The sequence below is a fragment of the Notolabrus celidotus genome, chromosome 16 (genome assembly GCF_009762535.1).
Source record: "Notolabrus celidotus isolate fNotCel1 chromosome 16, fNotCel1.pri, whole genome shotgun sequence".
In the NCBI taxonomy this organism is placed as follows: domain Eukaryota; kingdom Metazoa; phylum Chordata; class Actinopteri; order Labriformes; family Labridae; genus Notolabrus; species Notolabrus celidotus.
The window spans coordinates 3751512-3767872 of record NC_048287.1 but is presented as its reverse complement, the minus strand read 5'-3'; the positions used below and the strand labels follow the sequence as shown (position 1 = coordinate 3767872).

Below are 16361 nucleotides of genomic sequence, written 5' to 3'. Positions count from 1 at the left end.
TTCTTTGTGCAATAAAACCCCAGTGAGACAGCCTCTTATAAGTAAGTGTCTTCATACTTTAAAGGTTGAAAAGCACAAGAAATAAACCTTTAAATGAAGTTATATAAAAGGAATTGAGCTCAGCATAATCATCAACAAAACATGGAGACACTATCTTGTAATGTCACGTGTCCTAATGCAGGGGGAATTTGAAGGCGAGTAGTTTGGACTGGCCTAAAAAATATTCTTTGACTCCCTCATGTGGTCATAGGTTGCAAAAGGAGAAAAAGAGAACAGTCTTTATTGTGTTTGACTTCATTTACTTTATTGTTTTTATGGTGAAAATCACTTTAAAGATGGTGCACCATCAAATTAAAAGCCCTGGCTACACACAAGTACTATAAAAGGTGTGAAAGCAACATTAACATCTACAAGGAACCATCTAAACAAACTACTGTGCAAGTGAAACCAAAATGCTATGCTCAAGCAAACAATTACATCTAATTAAATACAAAGTATGCAAACATGGCTACAGGTCGCTGCAAATGAAACACAAACACATTCATCGTCACTCATTTAAAAGTCCAGGTGTGTTTTTGGTTTCTGAGTCAAAACCAGAGCAACCGGTTTCACACCATTTCATCATAACCGCTCTGGTTCTGCAGCCAAATTCCAAAACATTCTGTGGTGATTGAACTATCTCAGTCCATATTACCTCAAGGCACAAAAGCAGTCCCTCCTTTACACTTTGAATTTCAATATGGCACAAAGGTTGGCAATATGAGACACTTGTTTTTTGAGATTTGAGTTTCATTTCAAACTGAAGGAAAAACAATAGGGTCAATAATCTAAGGCTGATAAGACGAACACAGAGCTGAGTCAGCTGGCTTAATTCCCATCAGCACCCAGGAGCGAGCACAGCAAATACAGCGAGCAGACGTTCACTGTGTGAGTCAGCTTGGGATGATTTCACTACAAACATACAACACATGACACACCAGCAGCTTCATTACCAGAGATGAGGATATCCACAAATTACCCATGATGCATCACACATCCAGTTCACTACAAACAGAAGAGCGGTCTGTTTAATATGAGCCACACGAGACCAGACTAGGGTTGCAAAATTCTGGGAATTTTCAAAGTTGGAAACTTTCCATGGGAATTAACGGGAATGTATGGGAATAAACGTGAATAAAGCAGGAATTGACTAAATTGAAGGTTGGCTCTTCATAGAGAACTTAAATATAGTTGGGGAAAATATATTTTAACATAATCCTGACTAAAACAACCAGATTTCATGCAAGTACAGTTGAATATTTATGCTATTCCTCAATCACATGCACATAGCACACTGCTTACTGCAGGGCTATTGAGACCACGCCCCCTACATGCACTGTGCATTCCTCCATCACATGAAGCACACATGATTTCTAGAATCCTGGACCACACTTTTGAGCCCAGAGCACTATTGAAGTCACACATTTGACAATTAATTATATTTAGCAAATTTGATGTACGGTACTCTTGTTTAACTTACAATTATCAAATTTAATTGTATTATTTTGGATGGATGTCTGCTTATAAAAAAACAAATACTTATGCTTGGATATGATACCTTTCCATTAAATTACCCTCAATTCCCAGTTAATGCCCATACATTCCCATTAAATCCCATAATTCCCATGGAAAGTTTACAATTTGGAATATTTCCAAAATTCCCCAGCTTAACTTCCCATGGAAATTTACCGGAAACATTCCACCCCTTTGCAACCTGAGAGCAGAATACAATAGCTTTAAGAATAAATTGGACTCATCGTATTAAAAAAATTCACACACACACACAAAGATTTATGAGATGAGGAGAAAAAACTAAATGTCCAGCCACTAGCTTTTTCTGAAGATGCCGACTTTCTCTAAACCGGGTCATTCATTAACTTTCCTGCTGAGTGAAAGCTGCTCTCATATCTGTACGCCACTTAAAGCTTCCTCCAGCATACAACCACATTAGCTTAACATCAAAACAACTAACAGAGCTGAGATATATACAAAGACAAGAACGTCTGGTGCACAGCCCCCTGAACAAACACAAGATTACATGTTTTATATATTTATTCTGGAATAAAGTCATTATGAGGTGTTATCCTGTGAGCTTTAGAGGGGCTACTTTGCTGATTTTGGATGTTATGATTAGCCTAGCATAAAGAACTATCAGGCATGTTTAGGTTTTATTTACAGGAGTTTGGACCACCATGATAAACCTTTTTTCCTGCCTGAGTTGTATTACATAAAATAATTCCACTTTTACTCAGAGTTAAGCTTTCTTTTAGACTGAACGAATAATGAAAATTGTGGAACCATCATGAGAAAATGTATGATCATTGTTCTACAATCATTAATGATCTCAAATCAGAAGAATTCTCTCAGATTTAAACTTTGGTGAAGATAAGATTACGAAATGTGCCCAAAAAATAACATGTTTCATTCTACTTTACAGAACTAAATCTAATGTCCTTTGCAGAACAGCAGCAGAATAATCTGAACAGGTCAGGTTTCATGAACACACCTATGTTCTCCTTCAAGTACAAGGGACGGTTAATCGTGTTCAACTATCTGCCTTCAAGCCTTCAATAAAGCCATCCTTCAAATACACACACAATATGTCATCATAAATATCTACACACAGAGCCCTGAGTTCACTCAAGTCCTTCAGACAATGTGACTTTCACATTTTCAGAGTCCACAGAGAGCGTGGCTCAGCCAGAGACTCTTGTGCAAGTAGTGTCATCTTTCACCTCCTCATATGTGACCTTGTAGACACAGCAGGACAAATCATTCACGCAGAGGTCGCCGGTGTGGTGCAGGACTCATGTTCTCACCGAGGTCCGGATCAGAGGGACACCTGATGAGTTAGTCGCTGTGTGGGATGGTGAGTAGGCTGACGGAGAGCCAGAAGAATGGCCTACGTGAAGGGAAACAAGACATTTTACCGTCATTAATCTGGGGAGGGAAACAGACATCAGCTCCCCTTAAAGGGATAGTTTGTTTTTTTGGTTGTATGAGGTACTTTTAAATACTAAGTGTATTACCTAAAGGGGATCCCGATCAGCTCGGCCCCTTTGTTGAGAAACCGTTTAAGGCTATCAACCCCTGTGAACGGGGTCAATGCAACCATGTAATTATGAGTGTGTGCTTATTTAGAATCTTTTCAGTGCCTAACTTTGCCGTCAGAAAGCTCATTTGCTTTTGTACCATTCTCTTACGTGACACATGCATGCTCCTCTGCCTGCAGCACATTGGTTTAGCTGTTCGGGTCTGCAGGGTTTGAAAGAGACGAAAATACAACCAAACTAAATCATGAGTTTCCACAAGATGAAAGAGACTCAGTGGACCCAAGGTGAAACTTCTTCTCTAAGTGGAGAGCAGGAGAGATCCCAGGTGTGTAAACTGTGAGCCCATGAACGCAGAGAGCTCCTGCTTTCAGGAGTGGGACTTGGTAACAACAGGACTTCTTTCTGACCTTTCTGAATCAGAGCATACTAGCATATCCAGAGTTCCCTGCAGCCTTGCTGAACGCTGCTGTTTTACACGCTTTCTTCAATAGCAAGAAAACAAACAGTCTTTCTGCCGGCAAAGTAAAGCACTGAAAAATGATCATATGGAAAATAATAAATCAGCCTTGTCAGGTTTTGCGCAGCATGTCACAGTAAAGTCATTTCAATGTGTTGCAGGTAATTTATTATCAGCCTAGCTTCTGCGTCCAACAGTGCCTGAACAAAGGGACTGAACTGGGCTGGATCCCCTGTTGGTGATACACTTACTACCCACAAGATCCTCATGAACCGCATTTAAAGAAAACTAACAATCCTTTAAACTCAAAGTTCATTGGAGCATTTCTGCACAATATCATATTTCTGACAGAAGCAAGGATACTATTACAGTCACACCTTAAAGCTAGGGTTGGCAGTCACAGAAAACTAGCATGAATTTGAATGTAGCATTTCCTCAGGGAAGTTAAAACACAAACAAACATGAAATGTATGCTTTGCAGGAGGCGGGCAGAACGGCAGGACGGGATCTGATTGGTTTCATAATTTGGCTCCTGATGGCAGGGATTGGTTTGTGTTTTCCCAGGTTTACTCCGGCTGTAGATAGCAGCTTTTTTTACCTCTTTTTTTAAGAACACGTTATGTATTGATTGCCATCGGGACATAAAGATCATTTAACCAGTATAACAAAAAGTGGATCTAAATCTGATTACCAACCCCAGCTTTAAATATGATCAAGCTAAATGTAAGAGTTAGAAACAATTCTTTCGTATAGGAAAATAATCACTGGTTGCATTTGGGGAATAGGACACTATGACTAAGATCCAGTCTACTCTGCAGCCCTGCACACTGAGGTTTGCTGCCTGCTTGTGACCTCATTTTACTGCCGAACTGAAATGGGCAAACAGGATTGATAAGTCTGTTTGTTTAGTCAGATATAAAAGTGGATGTTACCAGAAATGATCAGGAAGTGAAAGCAGTATTAAAGCTGCGTGCAGTATAAACAAACCTGCTCCATCAGTGCTCTGAGTGCAGACAATGGGTTTCCCCTGATGTAACAGCCAATTAAATCTCAATATAGCCATAAACATGGCACAATATCCAACGTCAGAGACCAGACTACAGGAAACAAACCATGTACACAATATTGAAGCACTAACTTTACATCTTATTTTACTGTATTGTAATGATGATGTCGTTCAGCTGGGACCTTATCCCTGCTTTCAGATTGAAATGTTCACAATATAAGGGCCAATGCATTTTCTATAGCACCACATATTGTGATTCTGCCATAATGACAACTTTGTATAATCAGTTTTGTTTACTCTAACACAGGACCAAGGACCAAGCTGAACCATAAAGCCCTAGATATACACTAATGATTGTAAACACTGTAGATTAATACTGAAGACATCAAAACTATGAAAGATCATATATGGAATTATTGAATGAACCAAAAAGTGTTAAACAAAGCAGAATCTGTTTTATATTTTAGATTCTGTAAAGTAGCCCCCTTTTTCCTTCATGACAGCTTTGCACACTCTTGGTATTCTCTCAGTCTGCTTCATGAAGTGGTCTCCTGGAATGGTTTCTAATGAACATGAGCCTTGTTAAGAGTTCATTTGTAGAATGACTTGCCTTCTTAATGTGTTTGAGACCATCAGTTGTGTTGATCAGAGGTAGGGTTAGTACACAGTGGATAGCCCTATTTGACTACTGTTGTAATCCAGATTATGGTAAAACCAGATTATGTCATAGTTTTCATGTCTTCAGTATTAATCTACAATGTTGAAAATAATTAAAATAAATAAAAACCATTGAATGAGAAGGTGTGTCCAAACTTCTGACTGGTAGTGTACATACTGTAAAACTTCACTCTGTAGTAATTGAATCTATAAACTCCCCCTTCCTTCATTTGGGAAAGGAGTCAGTAGGACACACGCCAGCACAAGCAGCTAAGTTCTCCCTGTCCTTCCTGTCACTCACTGGGGCAAACATTTATAGTTGTGTTTCTGATTAACTTGTTTAATGCCTATAGATGCTGTGCTTGTGCACACTTGACAGCCCCGACAGCATTCAGGTCCCCTTTTTCTCAGTTCTGCTATGGCGATCCGTTAACCCTCCTGTTATGTTTGTTTCTCTGGAACAGTAATATTCCCCGGGGCATGTTCAATTATTAAAAAGTGTCAGAACCCCAAAAAATCTGAATATACATTTTTATAAATCTAATTTTTAACTCCATTACTAACCATTTAAATCCAGATTTGGTTCATTGGTGTTCTTTAACTCTCACAGATCATGGTTCAATGAAGATAACTCACTCGTTTTTCATTAAAAATCATGTTAAAACTTTTTTTCATGTACTTTGGAAAGCCCTAAATATAAATACAATAGTTTTACATTATAATAATAATAATAATAATACCTAAGTTTTATATAGCGCTTTTCAAGAACTCAAAGACGCTTTACAAGAGAGACAATAAATAAATACAATAAAGACATATAAGACAAGCAGACGACAAGGGAAGAGGTTGAATAATTAATGTGAGGGGAATGCCTGTTTGAAAAGGTAAGTTTTTAACTGTTTCTTAAATGAATGAAGTGAGTCAGAAGCAAGGATGTGTGGGGGGAGAGAGTTCCAGAGGGTGGGGGCGGCTATGGCAAAGGCCCGGTCCCCCAAGGTATGGTGCTTGGATTTAGTGATGGGAGTGAGGAGGTTGGAGTCAGAGGATCGGAGGCGGCGGGAGGGGTGGTAGTACTGGAGAAGGTCAGTGAGGTATGGGGGGGGCCAGGTTATTGAGGGATTTGTACGTGGTGAGCAGGATCTTGAACTGGATGCGCTGTTTTACGGGGAGCCAGTGGAGCTGTTTTTATTTTACTTTTATTTTGTAAACAAATGTAAAGAAAACTGTTGTTTTTGTTGAAGTTTGAAAACAGTTGTAGTAAATATTATGATTTTCAATCAATAGAACATCAAAAAATGGTGCCTAGTTTTTAATTTTCACCAGTTATATGCTCTTATCACCAACTTGCAGAATAATTTGTCACACTCATTTCTGCAGATTCTGCATTTATTAAAATCATTTTAACCACACCGTTGAAGAAATATATTCACTATCTGACTTCCTAACAAATTTGAAAACGACTGTTAACATAGTTTTTTAAATATTCACAAAAATGCAACCTGCATAATCATTTGGAACACGGTGTATTGAGATTACGAGTCTTCCAATGAGAGGCACAGCTGACTTGATTGACAGGCAGGAACACTGTAGCTGTTGGCTAGGAGGCTCAAAGCCCGCCTCTTTACCTCACAATCGCTCGACAGCAGCAATATGGCTCCCGCTGATTGGCCTCAAAACAGCTCTTCAGAAACAGATGGGTGACATAAAAGATACTACGTCCATATTTTATACAGTCTCTGGAAACAACCCATAAAGCATGAAGCTGTTCCTGCTCAATGAGCCAGAGTCATGACAGGATTGATCCAAGAAGTAGAAAATCTGTTTGAGTATTGATCGAATCTGATGTAATATCTTTAAAAAGGGAAATCATGATACTTCAGTAACACCCTCCTCCCACCCTGCATGTGTTCTGACTGCACAGTGTAAATCCTGTGGGTGTAAAGACATGTATATGAAGTGTGTTTTACCTCCATTGTTCCTCCACATCTCTCTGGCACACTGGTCTGATGAGGTCAGCTCAGATATTTGGATGTTTGGATTTGATTTGTAGTCATCTTGAGGAAACACAGAATAAGAAATGGATTGATGATAACAGGAAATGTGTTTAACGTGAATACAAAGAAGTGAAGAAGCGGAAGGTTTACTGTTGTTGCTGAATTTAGAGAAATCGCTCTCCCTCATAGTCTCGTTCCCGCTGTCCGACAGCGTCTTCTCTCTCCTGGAGATCGCCGGCTTCCTTGAACTTTTCCGAGTGCTGATGCGAATGATCCCGCGCACCAGCCGACACTCAGCCTCCTGCTCGTCCATCTGGTGCTCCTCTGCCAGTGAGTTGATGAGGTGGTTGATGGCTCTGCTCTTCCTCAGAAACACAGAATCTGAGGTGCACCTGGCCAACTCTTCGATCTGATATTCAGAGTAGAGCTCCAGCAGCTTCTTAGCGATTAGCGAGTCCACGTCCTCGTCACCGTCCTCCCAGTCGTCAAACCTCATGGACTCATGCAGGGATGCGTGGATGGACTGTGTGTGACCACTGGCTGGAGGAACATATGACAGAGGTTTTACTTCAACTTCTAAATAATCTCTTGGACTGTCAACTTTAACTCCTGCAATGCAGATATCCTCCATCCAGTCTGATGCGTCCTCCTCTTTCTTGACCTCTGGGTTCACAGCACGGAGGCTGACCTCCTCTGGTTCGTCTGTGGAGCTCTCTTTTGGCGCCAAGCACGGAGCAAGGATGGAGCGCTGGCAGACCCTATACAGGCCGCAGGTGAGCATGCTGCACACAAAGGTCCTGCAGCTCCTCTGAGAGGCGCAGGGGTTGCAGGTTTGTGTCGCAGAGGGAGGATCAGCTGAGCCGGGAATGAAGCCGATCGTCTCACACTCCTTTCCGTTTGCATCTTTCACGCGAGCTTTGTGGACTGTCTTTGGCTCTGGGGTGGGGAGCGTGTCTTCCACTGGGTCTACACAGCGCTCCTCATACGATGACCTCTGGCTGCTGCTCCGGCTGGGTCCATGTTTGTAGCCTCCTGGTCCTGAGCTGTGTCTCAGACTGCCAGTGCTGCCTGCAGACATGGCTCCAAAATCTAAACAAGTGTGAGGAAACATCAGGTCAACTGAGTTGGAGCTAATTGGTACTACAGTGTCGTGATAGCATCACTCCTCCTGCTGTGGACGTTCCAGCCTCCTGCTGATACGGACGTGCCGGACTCCAGCGGCAACAGCTACTACTACTACAACTCTTCAGTTATCAGGCCCCTCTCCTTTGGAATCATCTACCAGTCAGGGTCTGGGAGGCAGACACCCTCTCTACTTTTAAGAGTAGGCTTGCCACTGTAACTTGCTAAATTCTGCAAAGTGCTCTGCTCATGGTGGATTAAGATGAGATCAGACTGAGTCCGGTCTGTAAGATGGGACTGGATCTTATCCTGTCTTGATGTTGGGTCTTTGTTAATAATAAAACATAGAGTACGGTCTAGACCTGCTCTGTTTGGAAAGAGTCTGAGGAGAACATTTGTTAGGATTTGAAGCTATATAGTTAAAGATTGTAGAACACTACTCTCCCAACATGCAGGTCTGCTCATCGTACCATAAGTGGTTAAATGTAGTATGGGAGGTAGAGCATTCAGCAGTCAGGCCCCTCTCTTTTAGAATCATCTACCAGTCAGGGTCTGGGAGACAGACACCCTCTCTACTTTTAAGAGTAGGCTTCAAACTTTCCTTTTTGATAAAGCTTATAGTTAGAGCTGGATCAGGCTCGGGCCATCTCTTAGTTATGCTGCTATAGGCTTAGTCTGCCAGGAAAACTGATAAAATGGGAGCCTATCTCGCTCCTCTGTCTTCCTGTCTCTTATTTTAACTCTTCCTGTCCCCTTAAAGTTACTAACCATAGACCTTTCTGGAGTCCCTGAGCTCCCTTGTCTTGTAGGTTCCTCTGGATCTCTGCTGCTGTGGACGTGCCAGACTCCTGCTGCTACAACTACTACTATCCGTCTCACCACTATCATCTCTCTCTCTCTCTTCATCTCCCTCTATCCCTCTCTCCAACACAGTAGCAGCAGATGTGTGTCTAACATGAGTCTGGTCCTGCTGGAGGTTTCTGCCTGTTAAAGTAAGTTTTTCCTTGCCACTGTAACTTGCTAAATGCTGCAAAGTGCTCTGCTCATGGTGGATTAAGATGAGATCAGACTGAGTCCTGTCTGTAAGAGGGGACTGGATCTTATCCTGTCTTGATGTTGGGTCTTTGTTAATAATAGAACATAGAGTAAGGTCTAGACCTGCTCTGTTTGGAAAAGCGTCTTCAGATAATGTTTGTTGTGATTCAGCGCTATACAAATAAAGATTGATTGATTGATTGATCACTACACAAAATGTCTATCTTGTATTCAATCTGCAGAGCAAAAACTAACACCACTTGTAGCCACCTGAGGGCATCTCTCTTCAAATCCCACATGAAACTACTATCCTCAGGTGGCAGGTTAAGCAACCAGACAGGTTTTTCTGAGGCCGTGTGGCACACAAACATAACCCCTATTAATGTGGAATAATAATTAACCTTTCTCAACCAACAATATAGTTACATTTTTTATTCTAAATTGAATTGTCACTGTCACACTACAGAAAACAAATACTAGGCTTAAACCTACATTTAAAAAAATGACTTGTTTTAATTGTTGCAATGTCCTGTTTAATGTCCTGTATCTTTAGATGTAACACCCTTTGCACTGCACATACTCATCAATTAACATTAGGTGAGTGACTTATTTTGGCATGTGTGTTTATAATGTTAAATGTCGCACCTGTCCGGCTGGTCAAAGGCCGCTCTACCTTGTTTGGTGACCGTCACTGTTTGCAAACTTGGATTTAGTAAAGTGATCTCTGTTGTTATAGTGATTCTGTACTGTAACTGAATTGCACATAAAACCATATCAATCCAAAGTTTCTTCACACTTTATTCCACTGGCATGTTTTTGAATAGAACACTTAATAAGCAGTAATATGACACACTTACAGCTGAATCTGTGGATCCGTGTGTGGGGCATCAGCTGGGAATGTTTACACAACTATTTTTATATCATTTACAAAAACAAGTAAACTATTACGAAGCTTGTGCATCATATATCACAACAATAGAGTTTCACGTTCTTGTGGACACATTACACCTCCACCCCTTCAGTGGATACAAAGTATTTTCACTTTCATGGCGACCTGTCATTGCTGCGCTTTCCTCCATTAGAGGACTTCACGGTACTCACAGTTTACACGGTGAGTCCTCCAACAGGCTCCTGGATCACAGCTCTCCTCCTCAGCTTCCTTTAAACGTTCATTTCTTTAATCCATTCTGCCCTCTCTGTAAGAAAACGTCGCTTTAAAACGTGAGTTTCCGTCAAGTTTCCAACCTATTCCGTCTACCTGAGCGTCAAGGTGGAGGAAACGCACCTGGGAGCTACAAAAACAATTCAACTTCCGGTCACGACTACCAAAATAAAACGCAGGTGAAATTGCGGTTTTGGTTTTTTAGAGGATATTATTATGTTGAAATGCTGAGTCAGCATTTCAACATATTGTTATTCCTAAACTTTATTCTTATTTTTCCACTTCCGTGACCGCTTTCACAGCCTTCAAATTTTGTCCGATTTTCACCGTTCAACTTTTCAACTATTCAGCTTCTTCATCATTTGCAGGCTATTACTTTTCACATATTCAACCCTTATACTTTTTTAATTATTCAACTTTATTTAACTTTTTTTTAACATTGAAACAGATGGGAGAATTCAGCAAATTTGCCTTTCACTCATTCAACTTTGAGATGCTACAGCTTCAGCATACTTCAATTTACAGCCTTCATTTTTGCATTAAAATGTTCACAAATCTTTCAGCTATTAATGTTGTATTCAACATTTTTCTGTATCTTTTACAGTTTTTGATATTTTACAGCTTAAATGACATAAAGTTTTTTGCTTCTTTTCTAACTTTAACATTGGTGTGTATGGCGGACTGTTCATGGCAGCAGAGCACGTGATGTCATCAGACAGAGGGTGAGGCCTGCTGATGAGATCTTTGAAATTCTCCAAACAAACTGCCATAAAATCCAAACAATTCACTCCACATACACAGATAAGACATCAAAACGTTCCCTGTCTTCTCATGCTTCTGTCAAAGAGGTAACCAAAGCAAAAGATTGTACCGTTGAGCCACCAGGTCACCAACTGTCAGAGAAAGTCTCTCTGCTCGGCCATCTACCGTAATGTTAGATATTTCCGGAGGGCAGCACACATTTCACTTTTCTTAACTCGCTGCCCTGACTACATTTCTGAATGTACAGACATGAAAAACACATCACTGTGTTCATCAGAGTCTTGTGATGCTCACGGTTTGATCCTTTTTCTGATAACTATTACGGTTATCGCACAGTGTCAGCATATGTAGACCCTAATTTACTCCATGAATCCTATTCTTAATCAACTGTCACACATCAGTTACACAGCTGGTCCCATCACCATGGCAACAGTTAATGACAGTTGGAGACACAGGTGTTTCAGATGACCTCATCAGTGCTGACACACACAAACACATGCACACACACATACACACACAAACAAGCACGCACGCACACACACACACACACAGGTTAGACATTTCCATAGTTTGTCAAGGAGTTTATAGGTGCTACTACTTCTAACACTTCAACTTTTTCAAATTTTTCCACTTCTTCTCCTTTTTCCACTTCTTTTTCCATTCCTTCCACTTCCACTTTTTCCACTTCTTTCACTTTTTCCACTTCTACTTTTTCCACTTCTTCTACTTCTTTTACTTCCACTAATTCAACTACCTCTACTACTCTTCCACATGTTCAGCTGTGTTTCACAGCTTTCAGCCTTCAGCTTCAGCATTTCAACGCATTTGCTTTCAGGAAATGCAACCTTTCTAGTTACATATACAGTCAGTGGTGGCAGGGGCGTCACCAGGAATTCTGTGCCCCCTGAAAAGATAACTCAGTAGGCCCCATCAACACAGCCAACCCTACAAAATATAACAGTGCTGCTTTAATACTGGTTTATTTACATTAAACAAAAATATATGCTTAAAATTATCCTGGTTAATTGACTCAAATCTAAGCTACATATCAATATTATTTGATTTGATTTGATTTGATTCGATGACTTTATTTCAAACATGTAAAAGTAAAAAATACGAAATAAAAGCATACAAGTAGAAAAGAAGATCGAGTTATACAAACATACAATAAAAAAAAGAAACAGTTATACAAAAGAAACACAATCAATATTAGCAAGCAGTGAAACAATTACTTTACATGTGCGAAAAGGAGTAGGAAGAAGTTAAAACTTATCTAATCCTACCCCTCTAATAATGATGATATGATAATAAAATTATATATTAATTATATTTATTATTATTTATTTATTTTTACAATTTCTCAAAATGTAACTGCAAAATATTGACCTTCAGACTGCCTGCCTCTTTAAACAAGATTTATTTGAAGCCAAGTGACATGTTGATTAACAACAAGGTGGCATTGTTTGGTATAATCTAACCTCATGAAGTCAAATAAAACTCTAAACACCTACAGTTTACTTTCACTCAGATTCTGCCACACTAGATGCTATGGAAATATGACAATGTCAAGTGTTTGTATGCGTAGACAGCAGGGGTTTAGCTCGCCTGGCTGGAGGTGAAGCTTTCAGCAAAGCATCTGCCCCCTGGTGGCTGGCTGCAGTATAAGTCAAAAAATCCATCTCCCCCATTTATTTGAAAACTTTAAAAAAATAAATACACGTGGTACGAATGTTTCTCACATCCGTACGCTGTGGTGATATGTAGTTAGTATTTGACTGTTTTGTGTTCAAGGCCTCTTTTTTCTGAAAAGATTCTTTCTCGTTAGTTATTAGAGTTTAAAAAACAGGATTTTACATCCGGGTTTTTACACAGAGACTTGTGACGCTACGCTGTAGGGCGGAACTTGTTACAGTGGCTTCACAGGCTCTGGCTGCACAATGGCTGCGCCCAGGAGAGGGATATTTTGGCTTTAGAACCGAACAACGGGAAGAGGCGGAGCAACGCTGTCCATTTTTATTTACAGTCTATGGTAGACAGCTGTTTAAATCACACTAATAGCTCATTGTATATGCATTTTTTACTTATTAATCATACATCCATATTGATTGATCAAGGCTCACCTCACGGTCTGTTCCGCAGCCGCTGTCCACTCAGCACCCCAGGAGCTGCCTGCTGCTGACAGACAGCTGTGGTCCAAACAGAAAACAGACTCCCTTTTTTCCAGAAAGGAGTTCTGAATGATTGTTTATTTATTCAGACAGTTTTAGTTATCTTATTGCAGTTATAATGAAACAAAAGAAAAGAGAAGTAGAAAACACTTTTTATTTCAGGCTCATTAAGGGCCCCCCTCCCAACTTGGGCCCTAGGAAGTCAGTCCCACTTTCCCCCCCACTATGACGCCCCTGAGTGGTTGACAAAGTACACGTCTTCATTACCTAAGTCAAAGTATAGATAGGCCCACTCCTGGTCAAATATTACTCCAATACAAGTGAAAATTGCTCAGTCAGATTATTACTTGAGTTAAAGTACTGAAGTACTTGCTTCTAAAAATGCTGAAGTATTCAAAGTACTTTTTAAAATAACTCTAAACGTTGTATTTTCAAAATACATAAACTCAGTCAAGAATACATAGAAGTACATTCTGTTACATCATGTTTATTTAGAAACCATTATTTTAAATCTCTAAAAACTATACCATGGAATAAAAACAGAAACTAAGTTACTCCAAGCACAGACAACTTAGTTTGAAATGTTCACCTGGAAGGAAACAAATGTTAAGTAGCTCAACACACTTTCTCAGGTTGGACAGTGAATGTTTGTATGTTTGGGCAGAGTGGGAAACAAGGAGAACATTTCATACGATACTGATCATTCTTCATTTCAGAAACCTCTAACACGGGCTGAAGATATGGCCATGGGTGCTCAGGTGGAGAATTATAGCCATCATTACCACCTCTACATGAACTGCCTGATCTGAGTGAAACATGCTCTGTGTTTGCTCCATGTTCAACCATGGAGACGCACGATATGCAGGTATGACTAAACCACTGAGACAAACAGAACTACACAAACACAGTTTACTGTCTTAGGGATCAGATTTCAGAAAAGAGAAGGACATTCATGAGCTGACTTCAAAGATAAAGTAGTGAGTAACTAGAGCACTGATAGAAATGTAGTGGAGTCAGAAGTATATTTGTCTTTCAAATGAGTAAAAGTAATAAATTCCCCCCAAAAATAATACTCAAGTAATGTACAGATACTCAAAAAATGGACTTAAGTACTGTACTCAAGTAAATGTACTGTTACTGTCCACCACTGAACACAGTATCAATCAAAATGAATCAACCCCCATTGCAAAATAGGTTTTATTTGCAACATGTCTAAATTTTCAGCTGTTTAGAATGAACAAATCAAACACAAGCCAATTAAACAGAACAACACGACTAAAGTTTGCAAGTGTTTTCTCAAATAAAAAATAAAAAAATGCCACTTTCTGAGTATTGCAGTCTAAAAATTATATGTTCAGTACTCAGTAGAGCACCCTTCTGCTGTTTTGACCTGCTGAAAACATGATGCATGGCCACACACAAGCTTCTGGTAGTGGCCTCCAGTTCACCAATATTGTTAACTTGTGGTGAACAAAGAAATACTGAAAAAAAGAAAAAAAAAAAAAGTTTTTGAATGACAACAGTTATCTAAAAATACTACATTTTACACATTTATAGTAAAACATATTGACAAAAATAGTAGCTAATCTTGAAATAAAACCTTGAAAATATTAAATGTAATGAGTTATCTGCCTTTCTTTGTTTCCAGATGACTCCTAAGTTTAGGGTTAGTGAACAGTTAATTATCAAAAGCATCAGTAGCAGTAGGTTAATTCATAATGACACAGGAAACACAGCCACATGCTCATATAGGTACGGTCATTTTCTGCAGACCAGCTAAATGAAGCCACATTAAATCACTTTGAGGGACAGTGGGGGTTGCAAGTCTTTGGCACCTATAATTTGGGGGTCGTGGGCTGAAAAGTTTGGGAACCCCTGCTCTAGAATATTCCAGGACTTCTTCTGAAGTCAAACATCACCATCAACAAAGCCCTATCTTATCTTGTGTATTCTATCTCAACCACACCTGATGAAACCAATGAAGCCCTTGATAAATTGCATCAGGCGTGCTTCAGATTTAAAGTGTTCGTGTTTGATTTGTTTATTGCAAACAGCAGAAGGTTTAGACATTTTGCAAATAAACCTACTTTGCAATGGGGGTTGAATCATTTGTATTGCAGCTGTATTATAACACTTAAAAAAGTATATTTGTGTTTAATTGTCTGTTTTCACTATCATCATTTTGTTGCCATGAAATGGAGAAGTGACTAGGTCATGATTTTATTTGACCCTTTTCCTTTAACTTGTTTGTTTGTTTGTTTATTCATTTTTCTTTCTTTCCTGTTTGTTGACTGAAGCAGATACACACATGTTTTTCTGTTTAGTGCATATATGAAATTCTGAAAACATATGAATGTTGCTAAAAAGTAAAACAAGTAATACAATTATAAATCCTAAAAAAAGAATACTATAACACTAAGTAATGCGTTCAAATTGCAAAACAATGAGATAAAAAATAACATGAGGGAGAACATTAAAGTAAGACATTAGTCCCCAATCTTTATATTTTATACTATTTCTGACAAACAACCTGTACCTGTTTATTACAATTCCTGTGATTCTATCTTTCTATCTGATCCAATGAACATCTCTATGATGTTTCTACCTACTAAGCCTCTTGTTACACCAAATGATAGTGTTACACTATGAAGAACCACACAACTTCCTTTTTGTTTTCTTTTTAGGAACTTGTTTTGTGTGCATTTGGAAATATAAGTCAGCATGATTCCCCAGAGTTGAGTGGAAGCAGTTTTATATATAAGTCACAGATAATCAGGACAGCAGATCCAGAATAATTCCAGACCGTCCTCTTGAAGTGTGCAGCACTGAGCTGGAGACTGACTGTATGCGATGTGCTCTCTACTCTGAATACTCTGGTTTAGATGAAGAGTGTCACTGTGACAAAG

General features: G+C 39.5%; 1 protein-coding gene across 2 annotated transcripts; it reads right to left on the bottom strand.

Annotated features, from left to right (window-relative positions):
- Window positions 1-282: 282 nt before the first annotated feature.
- Window positions 283-10667, bottom strand: kdf1b (keratinocyte differentiation factor 1b). 2 transcript variants are annotated; one of them, XM_034704112.1, is made up of 4 exons: window positions 10465-10667; window positions 7357-8295; window positions 7180-7266; window positions 283-2941 (listed from the first exon to the last, which is right to left on the bottom strand). In XM_034704112.1, the coding sequence occupies exons 2-4, from the start codon at window positions 8282-8284 to the stop codon at window positions 2847-2849; spliced, it is 1110 nt and encodes a 369-aa protein (XP_034560003.1). In that variant the 5' UTR covers window positions 8285-8295; window positions 10465-10667; the 3' UTR covers window positions 283-2846. The 2 variants fall into 2 exon arrangements, with proteins under 2 accessions (XP_034560003.1, XP_034560002.1); XM_034704111.1 differs by having other exon boundaries at window positions 7180-8295.
- Between the last annotated feature and the right edge of the window lie 5694 nt (window positions 10668-16361).